Source organism: Lissotriton vulgaris, chromosome 11, assembly GCF_964263255.1.
Source record: "Lissotriton vulgaris chromosome 11, aLisVul1.2, whole genome shotgun sequence".
Classification (NCBI taxonomy): domain Eukaryota; kingdom Metazoa; phylum Chordata; class Amphibia; order Caudata; family Salamandridae; genus Lissotriton; species Lissotriton vulgaris.
Genome location: NC_141699.1, coordinates 1,078,905,849 through 1,078,920,731, shown reverse-complemented (window position 1 = coordinate 1,078,920,731; position 14,883 = coordinate 1,078,905,849). Strand labels below are relative to the sequence as shown.

At 46.3% G+C, this 14,883-nt stretch overlaps 1 protein-coding gene across 1 annotated transcript in view; it reads right to left on the bottom strand.

The window, feature by feature from the left end:
• ECEL1 (endothelin converting enzyme like 1) overlaps positions 1–14,883 on the bottom strand; it is a 207,682-nt gene that overhangs the window by 2,941 nt on the left and 189,858 nt on the right. Inside the window, exon 16 of the mRNA XM_086944957.1 lies at positions 6,529–6,605. Coding sequence (XP_086801083.1) covers positions 6,529–6,605 — 77 coding nt within the window. The remainder of the gene's footprint in view (positions 1–6,528; positions 6,606–14,883) is intronic.

Genomic DNA, 14,883 nt, shown 5'->3' with positions numbered 1-14,883 from the left:
GGCCACTGCAGCTCGCATCACCCATTGCCCCGTCATCGCTGCCAATGGCAGTACCAAAACAACTACTACCCATCTCTCTCGCCTGCAAGTGCGACAGCTCAGATTATTCCAGGTCCCTAAAGCTAAAATAATGTCTGGTGTGTAAGGTATTATTTATTTCTAATGTATATTGTATTCATAAACAACCGTTGTGCTCCTCATTTCTAAATTAGATGGGCAGCGCCACCATGTGGCAGACTGTCACAAGTGCTGTGTTGACAATTAATTACTGGTCCTGAGCATGAGAAACCCCCGGCTCAAATGAACCACTGCCACCAGCCATCAACTTTTGCTAGGGGTGTGTGAAATTTGCATAATTTGCTTTTGAGTAATTACGCAAAAGTACAACTAAGTGAAATGCAAATAATTTGACTCTTTTTTTTGACCCAAAATGTGCCCTTGCATATTTTTCTGAAACAAGGACATATTATGTGCAAAAAACAGCAGAAAACAAAAGCACAGCGAACAACAGCCACTCACATTTTGTTATTCCACAGCATTCATGGTAAATTTTTACTGCAAACGGCACATTCACCGTAACCCTTTCAGTGTGACTGGAATTTCGCGTAACAAGTGTAAAGTGAAAGGGATGTATGACGTTACAACGCGTTATTTTACAACGCAGACCGTTACATCGCAATTTTTACAACGCAGGATCTATTACAATGCATGCCTTTACAACGCATGTCATTACATAGCATATACTATTACAACGCATGCCATTACAACGTAAGTATAGGGAAGTATATCTTTTAAAAAAAATGTAATTAAGTTAATTTAATTAATTTAATTTAAATATTTTGAAATAGCAATTAATTTAATGTAATACATTTAAATTTAATAATTTAATTTAATTAATACAAAAATTGAAATTAATTTAATTTAATTAATTTAATTTAATTTAATTTATTTAATTTAATTAATTTTAAAATTGTAATTAAATAAAATTAATTACATTAATATAAGTAATTTAATTTAATAAAAAAATTGAATTAATATAATTTAATAATTTAAATTAATTTAATTAATTTAATTTAATTAATTTTAATTTTTTTTTAATTTAATTAATTTTATTATTTAATTTGTTTGAACCCTAAAAATACCCCTGTACCCCAAAACCCAAACCCAGCCCTGAAACCTAAAAATACCCCTGTACCCCAAAACCCAAACCCAGCCCTAAAACCTAAAAATACCCCTGTACCCCAAAACCCAAACCCAGCCCTGAAACCTAAAAATAGCCCTGTACCCCCAAATCCAGCCCTGAAACCTAAAAATACCCCTGTACCCCAAAACCCAAACCCAGCCCTGAAACCTAAAAATACCCCTGTACCCCAAAACCCAGCCCTGAAACCTAAAAATACCCCTGTACCCCAAAACCCAAACCCAGCCCTGAAACCTAAAAATACCCCTGTACCCCAAAACGCAAACCCAGCCCTGAAACCTAAAAATACCCCTGTACCCCAAAACGCAAACCCAGCCCTGAAACCTAAAAATACCCCTGTACCCCAAAACCCAAACCCAGCCCTGAAACCTAAAAATACCCCTATACCCCAAAACACAAACCCAGCCCTAAAACCTAAAAATACCCCTGTACCCCAAAATCCAAACCCAGCCCTAAAACCTAAAAATACCCCTGTACCCCAAAACCCAAACACAGCCCTCAAACCTAAAAATACCCCTGTACCCCAAAACCCAAACCCAGCCCTGAAACCTAAAAATACCCCTGTACCCCAAAACCCAAACCCAGCCCTGAAACCTAAAAATACCCCTGTACCCCAAAACTCAAACCCAGCCCTGAAACCTAAAAATACCAAAACACCCCAAAACATATACCTCAGTACCCCAAAACATATACTCCTATACTCATACTTATTTTTAAAATCACCTAAATTAATATATTTAATTTATAATATAATAAAACATAAATAAATATATTTATTTATAATTAATAATAATTAAATTATTATTAAATATTTGTAAATAAAATAAAAAAAATGATATACTTACCTATACTTACGTTGTAATGGCATGCATTGTAATAGTATATGCTATGTAATGTCATGCGTTGTAAAGGCATGCATTGTAATGGATCCTGCGTTGTAAAAGTTGCGATGTAATGGTAGTGCGTTGTAAAAGTTGCGTTGTAACGGTGCAATACCAGTGAAAGTCCTCAAAATTAAGCACATTTCGCTGGCGTGATTTCAATTTCCACCCTAGGCTAATTATCAATGAAACTTAGCTGATTCTGGGTGTCTATTAGAGAGACTGCATGATCAATAAGAAGGCTGTGTGCATTTGAAAGCAACAGTGTGTTCAGAAAAGAGGTTATGCACCTGTGAAACAAACTAGGGCAGTCCCATTTGCTTGAAAAAAACACATTGTGTATGAGATTGATCATGTGAAAGAGGGAAATAAAACATTGCATGTTTACATTGTTTTCTAGGGAGTAGTTACACACAGTCTTTGCCGTGGAGTAACCGGACATACTTGTGATCTGCTCCAGAGGTTAATTTGTAAATAAATAAGTGTTGGGGCACTCGTCAGGGGGCAGCTTGCACCAGGCCATGTCTCCACTTATTGCAGCTTAAAACAGAACTAACTTCTAACCATGGAAGTGGGGAGAGGATGTGGCGTAATGACCAGAGCTGCCGACTTTGGAGCTGGGGAACCATGTTCAAGCCTCGACATTGGCTCAACATCCTGTGATTCTGGGTAAACGACTTAATCTCTCTCTTCCTACCATCGATGAATGTGTCCTTAACTGGTGCTCATGAAAAGCGCCGGTTGATGATTAAATGCCGGTGCTGAGCACCGGAAACCACAGGCTCAAATTAAGCACAGATCTGCTCTTATCCTGAAAAGGGTATGGCTTCGCAGGAGTGCTGTGAACTGAAATACAGCGATACAAAAGGGGATGATGGACGAAGCGCTTAAGCAAATCAAACACTCACCCCCAGTCAACTGATCTGGGTTTAATCCATCACCATTCTTTAGCTCACTCCGCCAGCCCAGTTCAGACATGGCCATATGCAAATCAGTACGACCCAGTGCCTCATGGGAACAGTCCAGCCCAAACTGCCAAAGCCATGTCTTCCCTGGACCGGAAACAAGCATCCTGGGATCAGTTTCTGGCATTTCAGCCGTCATCATCCAGGCTAGCTTGAATCCAGTGGCCAGGTGAGCAAGGGACTCACGTCTGAGCATACCCTGCCAACTTAGGGCAAACAAAGCGACACAAAAGGAAAATTCCGTATTTGTAGCACAGTACTGTAATTAAACATGCAGGTGAAGGACTGAACTGTTGTATTTTAGATCTGGGTAAAGACAGCTTTAGCAGCATGCCAGAGCTAGTTTTGTTACTTTTCTAAAAGGCGGCTTCTCTCACCATCCTATTGGGTGTAACACTCGACCTGACATGCTTCCATTACAGTGCATGAGGTATAGACGGGGTATTTTGGACCTTGAAACTACAACGAAGCATCCCACATTTGCCAGATTACTTAATCCATGCACTTGATACCCCACGAATATCAAACCCATCATGGCATATGAGCCTGGCATTGCATTAGTATCCAGTGCAACTACGCTGTGACCCTGGACTACCAGGCTCCAAGCCCAGGATCCCTACACTGTAGGGACGTAAAGTCCTCCGCATTCTAATGTACGTGCACCCCTGTCTGAACTATAATGATGTCTGGATCCGTAATGATGATTTTTTTGTTGACTTAGGTGAACATGGATCATGCATGTGTGCCCTTATGTAGGCCTGCCTCACGGATTGTGGTTTTGGTGGACCGTAACAGGCGCCCAAAGTGCTACCCGAATAGTGGTGAAAGGCTGCTGCCTTTACCAGACGTTACGCTGCACAAGTGAGGTGGTGGCAGCGTACCATGTAGTGATCAGTAGGGGTGACAGGACCTTTTTACCTGTGTCACTGGAGTGAGGCCTACAGGCTTGCTCATTTAAAGTTCTGCTTCTGTGTGCTTAACTCACCTTCGGCCTTCATCGGTTTGCTGTACTGCTGCACAGTGCATGTGTGCTGTAGATGTGCTGGGTGTATGGTATAATGTATGGCAGACTCTGGGTTCCATTTGGGGAGACCCAGGGCTGAACTGTGAAACATGAGGAAGTAGAGGCATCCACCCAAACAGATTTGCGTATGGCTGCTTTCCTGTAAACTAGGTGGGACGCACTGGAGAAAGCGAGCGCCAGGCTCTCCGGCACACTTCAAAGGGTCCTCTTTGATTCGGAGAGATGTCACAAGGAAGGGACCTTGGACCGTCTGAGGAAGGAGATGGGGCTGGTTAGAGAATCTTAATGAGCAGGGCTGAGACCCGTGGCTAACCTTTTGCTACACATATCACTGTGGCTGACATCCAGGAGTGGACCTCTAGCCATTCCCATGGCCTGTGTTGTAGGGCTATCGGCTAAAGGCTAGAGCAGTCGACCTTGAAGCTGGGGGGACCTGGGCTCGAGTCTTGGCAGGGACGCTCAACGTCTTGTCATTCTGAGCAAATCACCTAATCTCCTCGTGTCTAACAAAATGAATATGTCTGTCTGTAACGCAACTGGTGCTCATGTAAAGTGCTCTGATGCACTCGGGTCGAGCTTACGCTAAAAATTAATACATAGGTCTGGGCAATCTTGGAATCCAAGAATATGGATGGTGCAATATCTGGGTCTGCATAAGCGAAAAGGCACAAGAGAACTGTTACACACATTACTACTGGAGTATGGCAAACTGGCCTGTGGAGGCTTAGGAGCCAGGACTACTAGCCTACAAAAGGGCAAGGGGTAGGACTTCTGAGCCACTGCAGGCAGTGGTACTACTTAAGAGGCTAGCCTTCCTTACAGAGGTACCTAACAGCTTTCCGCATTGATTTGGCATTAGCACTGGCTGTAGAGGTTCGACTACCATACTTTCATCCCTCGCCATTGTTATTTTGTTCCTTGATCAGTTCCCTCAGTTTTTTGACCCACTGTCTGTCTTTTACTCGATTATGGATTGCGATTGGATTTGCTGTTCACTTGTTCTTATTTTCCATTGCCACTTGTTACCAGGATTGCGGTTTCTCTGGATTTTGTCAACTGCTGAACCGCTTCCACCCGTCCGAGTTTAGTTTCCTAGCGGCCATTTTGAAGCTTTATAGGCAGTAAGTCCTGTACTGTCAGATCACACAATGTACTGATTTTTCCTAATGAAACTAAATATATATGTGTTCTATTTATAGCTGGTGCATTCTTGCTAGCCTGAAAACGCCCCCCTGAAAAAAGAAACCGCTGTTACGAGGGTCTGATCGCAGAGAGTTTCTCCTGCTGAGACCACGAAGTAGTGACTGTCTCAGCTCTCTCTCTCTCTCCCATTCCCCTTTCCCTCTAGTATTTAGTTCTGCTCGTAGTATTTTACCTTGTACGTGCCTTCAAATCCAGAGACATCCCCGTTGCTGTCCCAGATTACTTCAATCCTTCCTTCCATCAGTTTTTTACTGGTTGACGCACTAAAGAACCGTCATTGTAAGCCGCTTAGACTATGGCAATACTCTCATGGTTGCAGAAAATGAAGCTTTCCTAGCTAAACTTCCAGTGGTGCAGAATGGCGCATCTCGCAATGCAACCTTCTAGCCCACCCGCCCTCTGAACCTACACTCAAATCTCCTTGTTGTCTACCAATAAAACAGCGTGCCCTCTTCAAACTCCTCCGCCTAGTGCACATGTTGCTATCTGGAAATGGCCCCCTTACTTACAAAACAAGCTGCAGCCCTATCTCCCAGCTTCCGCAGCCTAAAGTCCAATGGGCAATCTCTGCTATGCTCTCGTCACACACATACGGACAGATATGGGGGGAGTATCTCATACCCAGCTCCCCAGCACTGGAACAGACTACCTGTACTCCTACAGTCCTGCTCTGATTCAACACTACTCAAAAACTTTTTTAAACCTGGCTCTTCTGATCCTTCCATATCCCTCCTTCCTGTTAATCTGCTATAGCGCCGAGAGACCCTCTTGGGGTGATTCATTTTGCGCTATATAAATTTAAATAACATAACAGTATGGTGACAGGCATTCTTTAAACCCTCCCATGCTCGTGACGGAACCGTTCCGTCACAAGCCTCGGGTGGGCTGTGCTGGTGACGGAAAGGTTCCGTCACGGCCCGCTCGCCGCGCCTGCGCGCGCGTTCTATTGAGCGGGCGGGCCGTGACGGAACCGTTCCGTCACAAGCACAGCTCACCCCCGTGCCGTGACGGAGAGGTTCCGTCACGAGCACGGGACTGCCGCGCGGCCCCCCTACCCCCTTAGCACTGCGGCGGAATAGCCGCCGCAGTGAAGGGGTTAAGTTTTGCCATTTGGAATAATGCATTTGACTGCTGTTTTCTTAGAGACGCTCATGAAAATAGATGGATTGAGATAATGGACCCATGAAATGGAACTGAGTGATTCCCAAGGCACCTACTAAACGTTCTGGAAAGCTTTTTTTGTTTTTATTTTACCTGTAGTGCTCAGGCGCGTGCTTGTCCGTCAGGACTTGCAAGTAGATGGATTGAGACCTTCTCTTGATGCACCAGTTCTAGAGAGAAAGGAGAACAAATTTGTCAAAAGGATTCTTGAAACATAAGAGTTAATCAATATATTGATTAATCAAGAACTAAGTGAGGCAATCTAAAAATATTCCAGGTGGGCAGCTATATAAATCTAAGGTTAATTCAGTGTATCTCCCTAGATCGACACAGAGCACAACCACAGATTTAGCATCATCTTAAGGATTTTGAGGGCCCCAAGCAAGACAACTGTAGGGGGCTCTGTTCAGAATAGCATTGTATTTTATTACACATTTTCCTGAAAGTTTAAGCCACATGATGCCAAAAAATGTTGAATAATACATTAAAGGCGGAGATGGAGAAATAGACAGATGTGCGATAGAAAGTTCAATTTTTCCAGGAGGGCCCTTGGAATTTGGTGGCCTTGGGCAATTAGCCACTTTGGCCATGCCTTGAAACGTCTCAGCACAAATTGGATATTGGGGAGAGGATGTGGCCTAAGGGCTAGGGCAGTCGACTTTGAAGCTGGAGAACCGGGTTCGAGTCGCGGCAAGGCGCTCAACATACTGTGATGCTGGGCAAATTACTTAATCTCCCCGTCCCTAACAAAAAAACTAAAAAAATATATTATCTATCTGTTATGCAACTTGTGTGAATGTAAAGAGCTCTGATACCTTTGGGTATAGTTTGTGCTACATAAAACTCCCCCTCAAAAAGTATTTCAATCCCTTTATCAAATTGAATTCCCAACCTCCACGCAATCATGAAACAACCCACACATAAAATGTACTCCAGAGTGTGAATTCCAACCGGCATCCCTTCCCCACTGTCTCATAGTCATCCATTCACAAAAAGATACGAACATAGGATTCTTGTTCTCTCTCGGTCTTCTCTTTTTCTAGCCTCGCATTGCTATTTTTCTCCCTCACTCCATTTTCCCTTCTCTTCTTTTCTCTCTCTCTCTCTTTCTCTCTCTCTCTCTATCTCAACTGTACCACCTTTTCATGGGTTTTTTTTGGTTCCTTGGTTGTGGTAGCCAATGGTTGCCAGATAGTTTTCTTGGTCTCTACCCTTATGTGCCACCCGTGTTTTGTAATGCTCTGCTCTGTTGGACATGTAAATGACCCACTTTCAACATGAGGTCTCAGAGGTGTTAATAGAGACAGCAAAGGCTTCCTCCAGGAAGTGAGATCAGATACGTCATCCCCAAAACATTACACTCAATTAGCTCCACGTGGCCGCAGAGATGACTTATTAAAGTTCTTTTTTACCCAAAGTAATTTTGAGATGGGGAACCCAGGTGCTGATCTTGCGCTAGTACCTAAAAGTATCCTCCCAGGGGCACCACATATTAAATGCACATTTGTCAAACCTAGCCAGGTGAAGCCAGCATTTTCAATTAACAGGCAGCTGTGAGACCTGGTGGTTCACCATTTGAGACTGGCGTACTGGGATTCAGGTTCAGTGTGCAACTCAACTTCAAAACAACATATCTCAGAAAGCACAGGGTTAAAGGGTGCCCTAAGCAGGGTAACCGCCTCCATCAATGGGATGCAACCCAGTGACTTGCTGTGCAGAGGACCAATCCCTGCATTTCTCCTGGGCTGGAAATGGGGGTGATACAGACTATGTAAACAAAGAGGACGTACCTAAAAGTTGAATAAGGAGATATTGAGCTCACTATAGGTAATTGCAGTGTCAAAAAACCATTAGGTTTTATTAAAAGACCCCTCACACACCAACCTAGTTGTTGTCATGTTTCATCACTGGGGTCCCAACTGAGTGGCCGAGTGCCACCCGGTTGTGCTACGTCGCCTGATTACAGCGGAGTTGGTGTAGTGTAAGAGTGTGATGTGATAAGGTGCAGGTTAAAAATACCTCTGGAAATCCTTGCCGGATATATTTATTCGTGGTGGCCCAGGATATGTTAAAATCCAAAAAGGGGACAACTAGTGGAGTAGTTTGACTCGCAGTTGTTAGAGTAGGTCTACATGTTTCAGCCCGAAAGAAAATGGTGTAGGGCTTTTGTCAGGACCATGTGCAAACGGTGAGTGGCAAAATCACGCCACATGAATAATAAAATCACAACACACGCGCTAAGGTGTGTTGGAAAAGAAGGTGTAGGGAGTCAATACTCACGAACCCTCTATCATTACATCAAACGGGAGTGTATGGCAGCGTATTGGGGCCCGGGAGGGGAACCGCCTGTAGTCCCACTTTGGTTAAGACGATAGTCCAGCGAGAAACCTAATTTGGTCTCCCGAGGTCCCGGTTACTGGTGCCGGTATCGGTGCCGGAGACCAAGTAGCAGGGACGGATGCGCGTGATACAGACTCCCATAAAGAAAAGGACAGTCCGAGATTGTTCGGATAATGCAGGCTCACATCCGTACATTACTACAAGAGTTGTAGCCCACACCATGACTAGGTATCACAATGCGAGGAGGTTTCAGACGATGAAGCATACCACCTAGGGTGGGCGAGGGAAATCGTCCTTAGAATGAATACCCCATCCTAGTTAGATCACCTTTGTTTCTTTTATTCATTTCTCTTTCATACTCAGACCCAGGTGTTTATCTGTGTGGTATAGTGGTAAATTGGGGAGTCAACACCTGCTGGTCTTTAAATCTCCCTTGGCCCTCCTTGGTTGTGTTTCCAACATGCAGTTCCTTCACATTTGTGCCAGTGGTGTGGGAACAATGTTCAGACGGGGTGCCGTTATCAAGGATACGTCACTGAAGTCATAGGGGGGTGGTGGGGAAATGAGCCCCGCCCATTCAGAAGGGGGGTGGGAAGGATGTAATATATATTTACAGAGAGCACACTTTCCACTGAAATACCAACACAACACAATTTGCATTGGCATGCCGTTTTACTGATAAAACTATACAGCATACAAACATTAATGTGTTGAAATTCGGTTTCAGCATATATTTATTATTTGCACATCAACAAGTAAAGTGTCTTGAATTGTTTTCATCCTATTAAATTCTTTGTTTTCTTAATATAATAAAATTACAGAAGAAAAATGTGCTATGTTTGTGCTTTCGTAACTGCTATGCTCTCAAATATTTGTACAGTTCATGCTAGAGAAAAAGGTACATCGTACATCCATTCCTTTCACACTTCTTGTACCCCAGCAAGATTGTCAGATACAAAATCCTCTAACTTTTCGAGGTTTAACCAGACCTGATGGAATAGCGTGTGACATCTGACAGGGAAAGCTACACTGGTAGGCAAGATTCAACAACTCCACAGGGAATAAAGTTTGACATCTCCTATTAGCAAGGGCATGCTTGGCATGGAAGGTTTAATCAGACCTGTGCACACAAAGTAAGGAGCATAAACTGAACATAACTCAAGTCATTCCTTAAGAACATTCCTGAATTCAAGTCTACCGGCCTCTGGCAAGGAAGCCGTGCATGAAGGATGCATGAAGTGGAATTATTTGGTATGGACCTGCCCCACTGACTAGTACGGTAGGCAGGCGTGGACCTGCCACTTGCCTAGGCTTCCAGTTCCTGCTTGTTCTGGCCTGATCCAGTTGCCAGCTTTTGACCAAGTGACACCACAGCAACCCAGGTTTTCCCGCTGGGATTTTCCAGCTCACTGTTGTTCACAGCAGCAAAAAACCACCTTCTTCTTCTTAATGCAGGCCACAGTGTGACTGCCCTGCTGGTGCGCTGCTGGCAAACTAAAGGCAAATTCATTTGCACCCACCTGCACCTGGACAACTCCCAGAGCCAGGAACCCAACGACCATCTAACGCAACAGCACAACCAACACCGGAGCCAATGAAAGCCGCCACTACTCCTCCGCCATCCTCCGCGACCTGAACAAAACACACATCAGCAAATACGCTGCTGCCATACATCCCCCAGCACCACGGTAGGACCTTTCCTCCTGCACCCATCGCGATAACACCTTTGACACCTCAGACGACACCACTACCTCCATACAACTGATGCACGCCACCACCACAACCCCACACTACCTGTCCGGCATGCTCCTCAATGTTCAATCATTTGAGAAACTCTCCATCGACATCTGGGACTTGCTCAATAACAACACACCGACCTTCTCGTTCTGACTGAAACATGGCTCAACACAGCTTTTAACCCAGACATCGCTGCAGACATCCGGCCCACCTACAAATTCATGCACCAGGACTGAACCCACAAACCAGGTGGAGGACCTCTACGGACTCTGACACCAACCTCAAGGAACCCCTCCACTTGAAAATACAAACGACCTACAATGACACCCTGAAGGGAACCTTTGCCTACCACCCCCGGATGGAATTCTGCAACTACATTGCAGATTTGATTGCTCCCATCTCCATCAGATCATCCAACTACATTCTCCTCTGGACCTCAATTTCCAACTCCACCACACGCCCAAATTCCACTGCCCTCCTTGACAACCTCAGCAACATTGGATTCACCCAGCTCGTCCAAAATTCAACCCACACAGCAGACCACACCTTCGACCCTATTATCTCCTCCAACAACATGATCACCACCACCCACATGATCCCGCTCACATGGTCTGACCACTGCATTATACATTTCAAGATATCAGTCCACCAAGCCACCCCACCTAAAAAACCCAAAGCATCATCAAGACACTGGGCAAAATTTCTGAAGAAAATTGGAGCAAGACCCGACAGGAACGCTTACCCCATCACTTAAGGGACCTCAATGTTGACAACGAGCTCTTCAAAAAATGGTTCACTGACTGCACCAACCGCACAGCTCCCACCAGAAACAAGACCTCCAAAAACACAAATGATCCAGGTGGGAGACAAACGACCTCAGTGAGTTCAAGCGCCCCCTTAAACAACTTGAGAGAAAATGGAGTCTCCATAAAAACACCACCTCAAGATCAACATACAAATCCGCCCTCAACCTCTACTACCATCAACTACGACAGGCAAAGAAAAAGGCCTTAAATTTCAGGTTCAAAGCCAGCCCAAACAACAGCAAAAAACTCTTCACCATCATTACTGAGTTCTCTGCAACGACCTCTCTAACTTCTTTGAACAGAAGATCAGCAAGCCTCTGAGATCATCTGCGGCATTCCCCAGGGATCCTCCCTCAGCCCGACACTGTTCAACATTTACATGGCCCCACTCGCACAAGTCGCCCGACAGCACGACCTCAACATAATCTCCTACGCCGACGACACTCAACTGATCCTCTCGCTCACCAAGGACCCCATCACCAACCACCAAAGCCAACCTCCACGAAGGAATGAAGGCCGTTGCTGACTGGATATCAGCCGACTGAAGCTGAACACAGACAAAATTGAGGTCCTCATCCTCTGCTCCAACCCTTCAGCCTGGGACGACTCCTGTTGGCCGACGGCACTGGGGGCAGCCCCGACACCCACCGACCACGCAACCTGGGATTCATCCTCGACTCAACGCTCCCTATGACCATGCAAGTCAACGCCGTCTCCTCCTCGTACATCAAAACCCTCCGTATGCTCCTCAAGATCTACAGGGGGATCCTGACTGATACAAGAAGAACAGTCACCCAGGCCCTCGTCAGCAGCAGACTTGACTATGGAAATGCCCTCTACGCAGGAGCCCCCACCAAGCTCATTGAACGACTGCAACGCATCCAAAACGCCTCAGCACGACTGATCCTTGACTTACCACGCCAAAGCCACATCACCCCACACCTGAGAAACCTGCACTGACTCCCCGTCAACAAGAGGCTATCCTTCAAACTCCTCACCCACGCACAAAAGGCACTCCACAAGACTGGCCCAGCCTTCCTCAACAAACAACACTCCTTCTACATCCCCAACGAAAAGCTCCGCTCTGCCGACCTCGCACTCGTTACCATCCCGCGCATCCGAAGAACAACCACCGGTGGGAGATCCTTCTCCCACTTCGCCGCCAAGACCTGGAACACCCTCCCACTGAGCCTACAACAGACCCAAGACCTGCTGACCTTCAGGAGGCTTCTCAAGACCTGGCTGTTCGATCAGTAGCGCCCCCCTTCTCCCAGCGCATTGAGACCCTTGCTGGTATGTAGTGCGCTCTACAAATGACTGATTGATTGATTGAAGGTCTACAACACATTCGACCCACAGCATATTATACAAACTCCCAACAGGAGACCTCCCTCATTGCCAAATAGCAGCTAAGCAACTGGTAGCCCATCTCAAATGAAGACACCAGTGCACTGATGAATACCATCCAACCAAGATCTACCAGATGCCCATTCTAGCTCAACTACATTTACACATTCTCCCACTTCATATACAATCTTGGAAGAACCATCATCTCCCCTGTGCTCACTGATATCATCAACACCTCCTTTCTGTCTTGCTGGAAAAATGCAGAAGTCAGCGCCCCCTATTGAAGAAACCAACAGCGGACCCCAACACCCTCAGTAGCCACAGACCCATCTCGCGCCTGCCTTTTCCAGCTAAAGTCATGGAGAAAGGCATCAACACCGAACTCACAGACTACCTAGATCTCCATCAACTCCCAGACCGCTCTCAATCTGGCTTTCACACCGACCACAGCACAGGATCAGCCCTCATGCGGGCCACTGATGACATCAGAAGCATCCTAAACTGAGGAGAAATGGCAGCACTCATCCCCCTCGACCTCTCCACAGCTTTCGATACAGTCTCCCGCAACCACTCATTAGAACGCTGGCAGCACTCATCCTCCTCGACCTCTCCACAGCTTTCGATACAGTCTACCACAACCACTCATTAGAACGCTGGCAGCACTCATCCTCCTCGACCTCTCCACAGCTTTCGATACAGTCTCCCGCAACCACTCATTAGAACGCTGGCAGCACTCATCCTCCTCGACCTCTCCACAGCTTTCGATACAGTCTCCCGCAACCACTCATTAGAACGCTTCGACATTTGAGGATCTGGAGCCCGCCCCTCAAGTGGATATCCTCCTTCCTCACGGACAAAGCTCAACAAGTCAGACTTCTCTCTACACCTCATAACCCAAGAAACTCGTCTGTTGACTCCCTCAAGGACCATCGCTCTGCCCAACACTCTTCAACCCCTATATGACTCCCCTCACGGATACTGTCAGACCCACAGCATAAGCATAGTATCCTATGTCAAGGGCACACAGCTCATCCTCTCACTTACTGACTCAACCAGCACCGTCAAAACAAACTTTGCCAACTGCATGAGAGGCGTCGCTACTTAGATGAAAACAACTGCCTCCAGCTCAAGACAAAACCGAAGTCCTAATCTTCAGCAACAACTACTCCCCCTGGGATGCCTCTTGGTGGCCCTCCAAACCTGGCCCTCCTTGCCATGCCAAGAACCTTGGGATCCTCCTGGATGCAAACCTCTTCATGAGCAGACAGATCAACGTTGTCCCTTCATTATCTTCCCATATCCTGCGAATGCTACGCAAGATATTCAAGTGGACCCCACTGAACATAAGATTAACGGTTACCCAGGCTCTTATCACAAGTAGACTTGATTACCGAAGCGCCCTCTACATCGGAATGCCAGCCCATGTCCTACACCAACTCCAAACCACCCAGAATGCCACGGCCAGACTCATCCTGAACATTCCGCAAAATAACCACATCCCTCCACACCTCCACAGGCTCCCAGTCCAGGAAAGATGCAAGTTCAAGCTACTCACCCACACCTACAGAGCTCTCCACAACACCGGTCCGGCTTACTTCAACCACCGCACTTTCTACCAACCCACTAGACACCTGCGTTCTGCGTCCCAGGCAAGCACACCTCCCTTGCATCAATGAGACCCGAAGCGGCGGCCGATCCTTCTCATACCGCGCAGCCAAGACCTGGAACGACCTCCCGCAACACCTCAAAACCTCCGCCTCCCTCATGGGCTTCCAAAGGACCTCAAAACATGGCGCCTGGATACCCTCACGGGGGATTAGCAGCGCTCTACAAATCCACATAACATGTGCAGGGCCAGCTGGACCTGTTGCTACCCAGGCATTTTCCCGCTGGGGTACAGGGTATGGGGCGGCCTTTAGAGCTGACTGGGGTGTCATTGTTCAAAAAAATAAAGAACCCCCGCCCCATTCGAGTCTCACCTACAGTGATGCAGGTGGTACCCAGTGTGGATGGGTAATAATCTAATCTACATAATGTATTCATTACAGGATGCATCGTGCAGTATGCTGGTAACGCATCCCACGAAACGGAAATGCCTGCTTTATTTCTCCCACCAGCACCAGAAAATAAGCACCCATCTTCGACCCACTTGGCCGGCCAATCAAAAGATGCGCATTGCGGATGTGACGCTACACACGCACGTCACATGGACACAGTG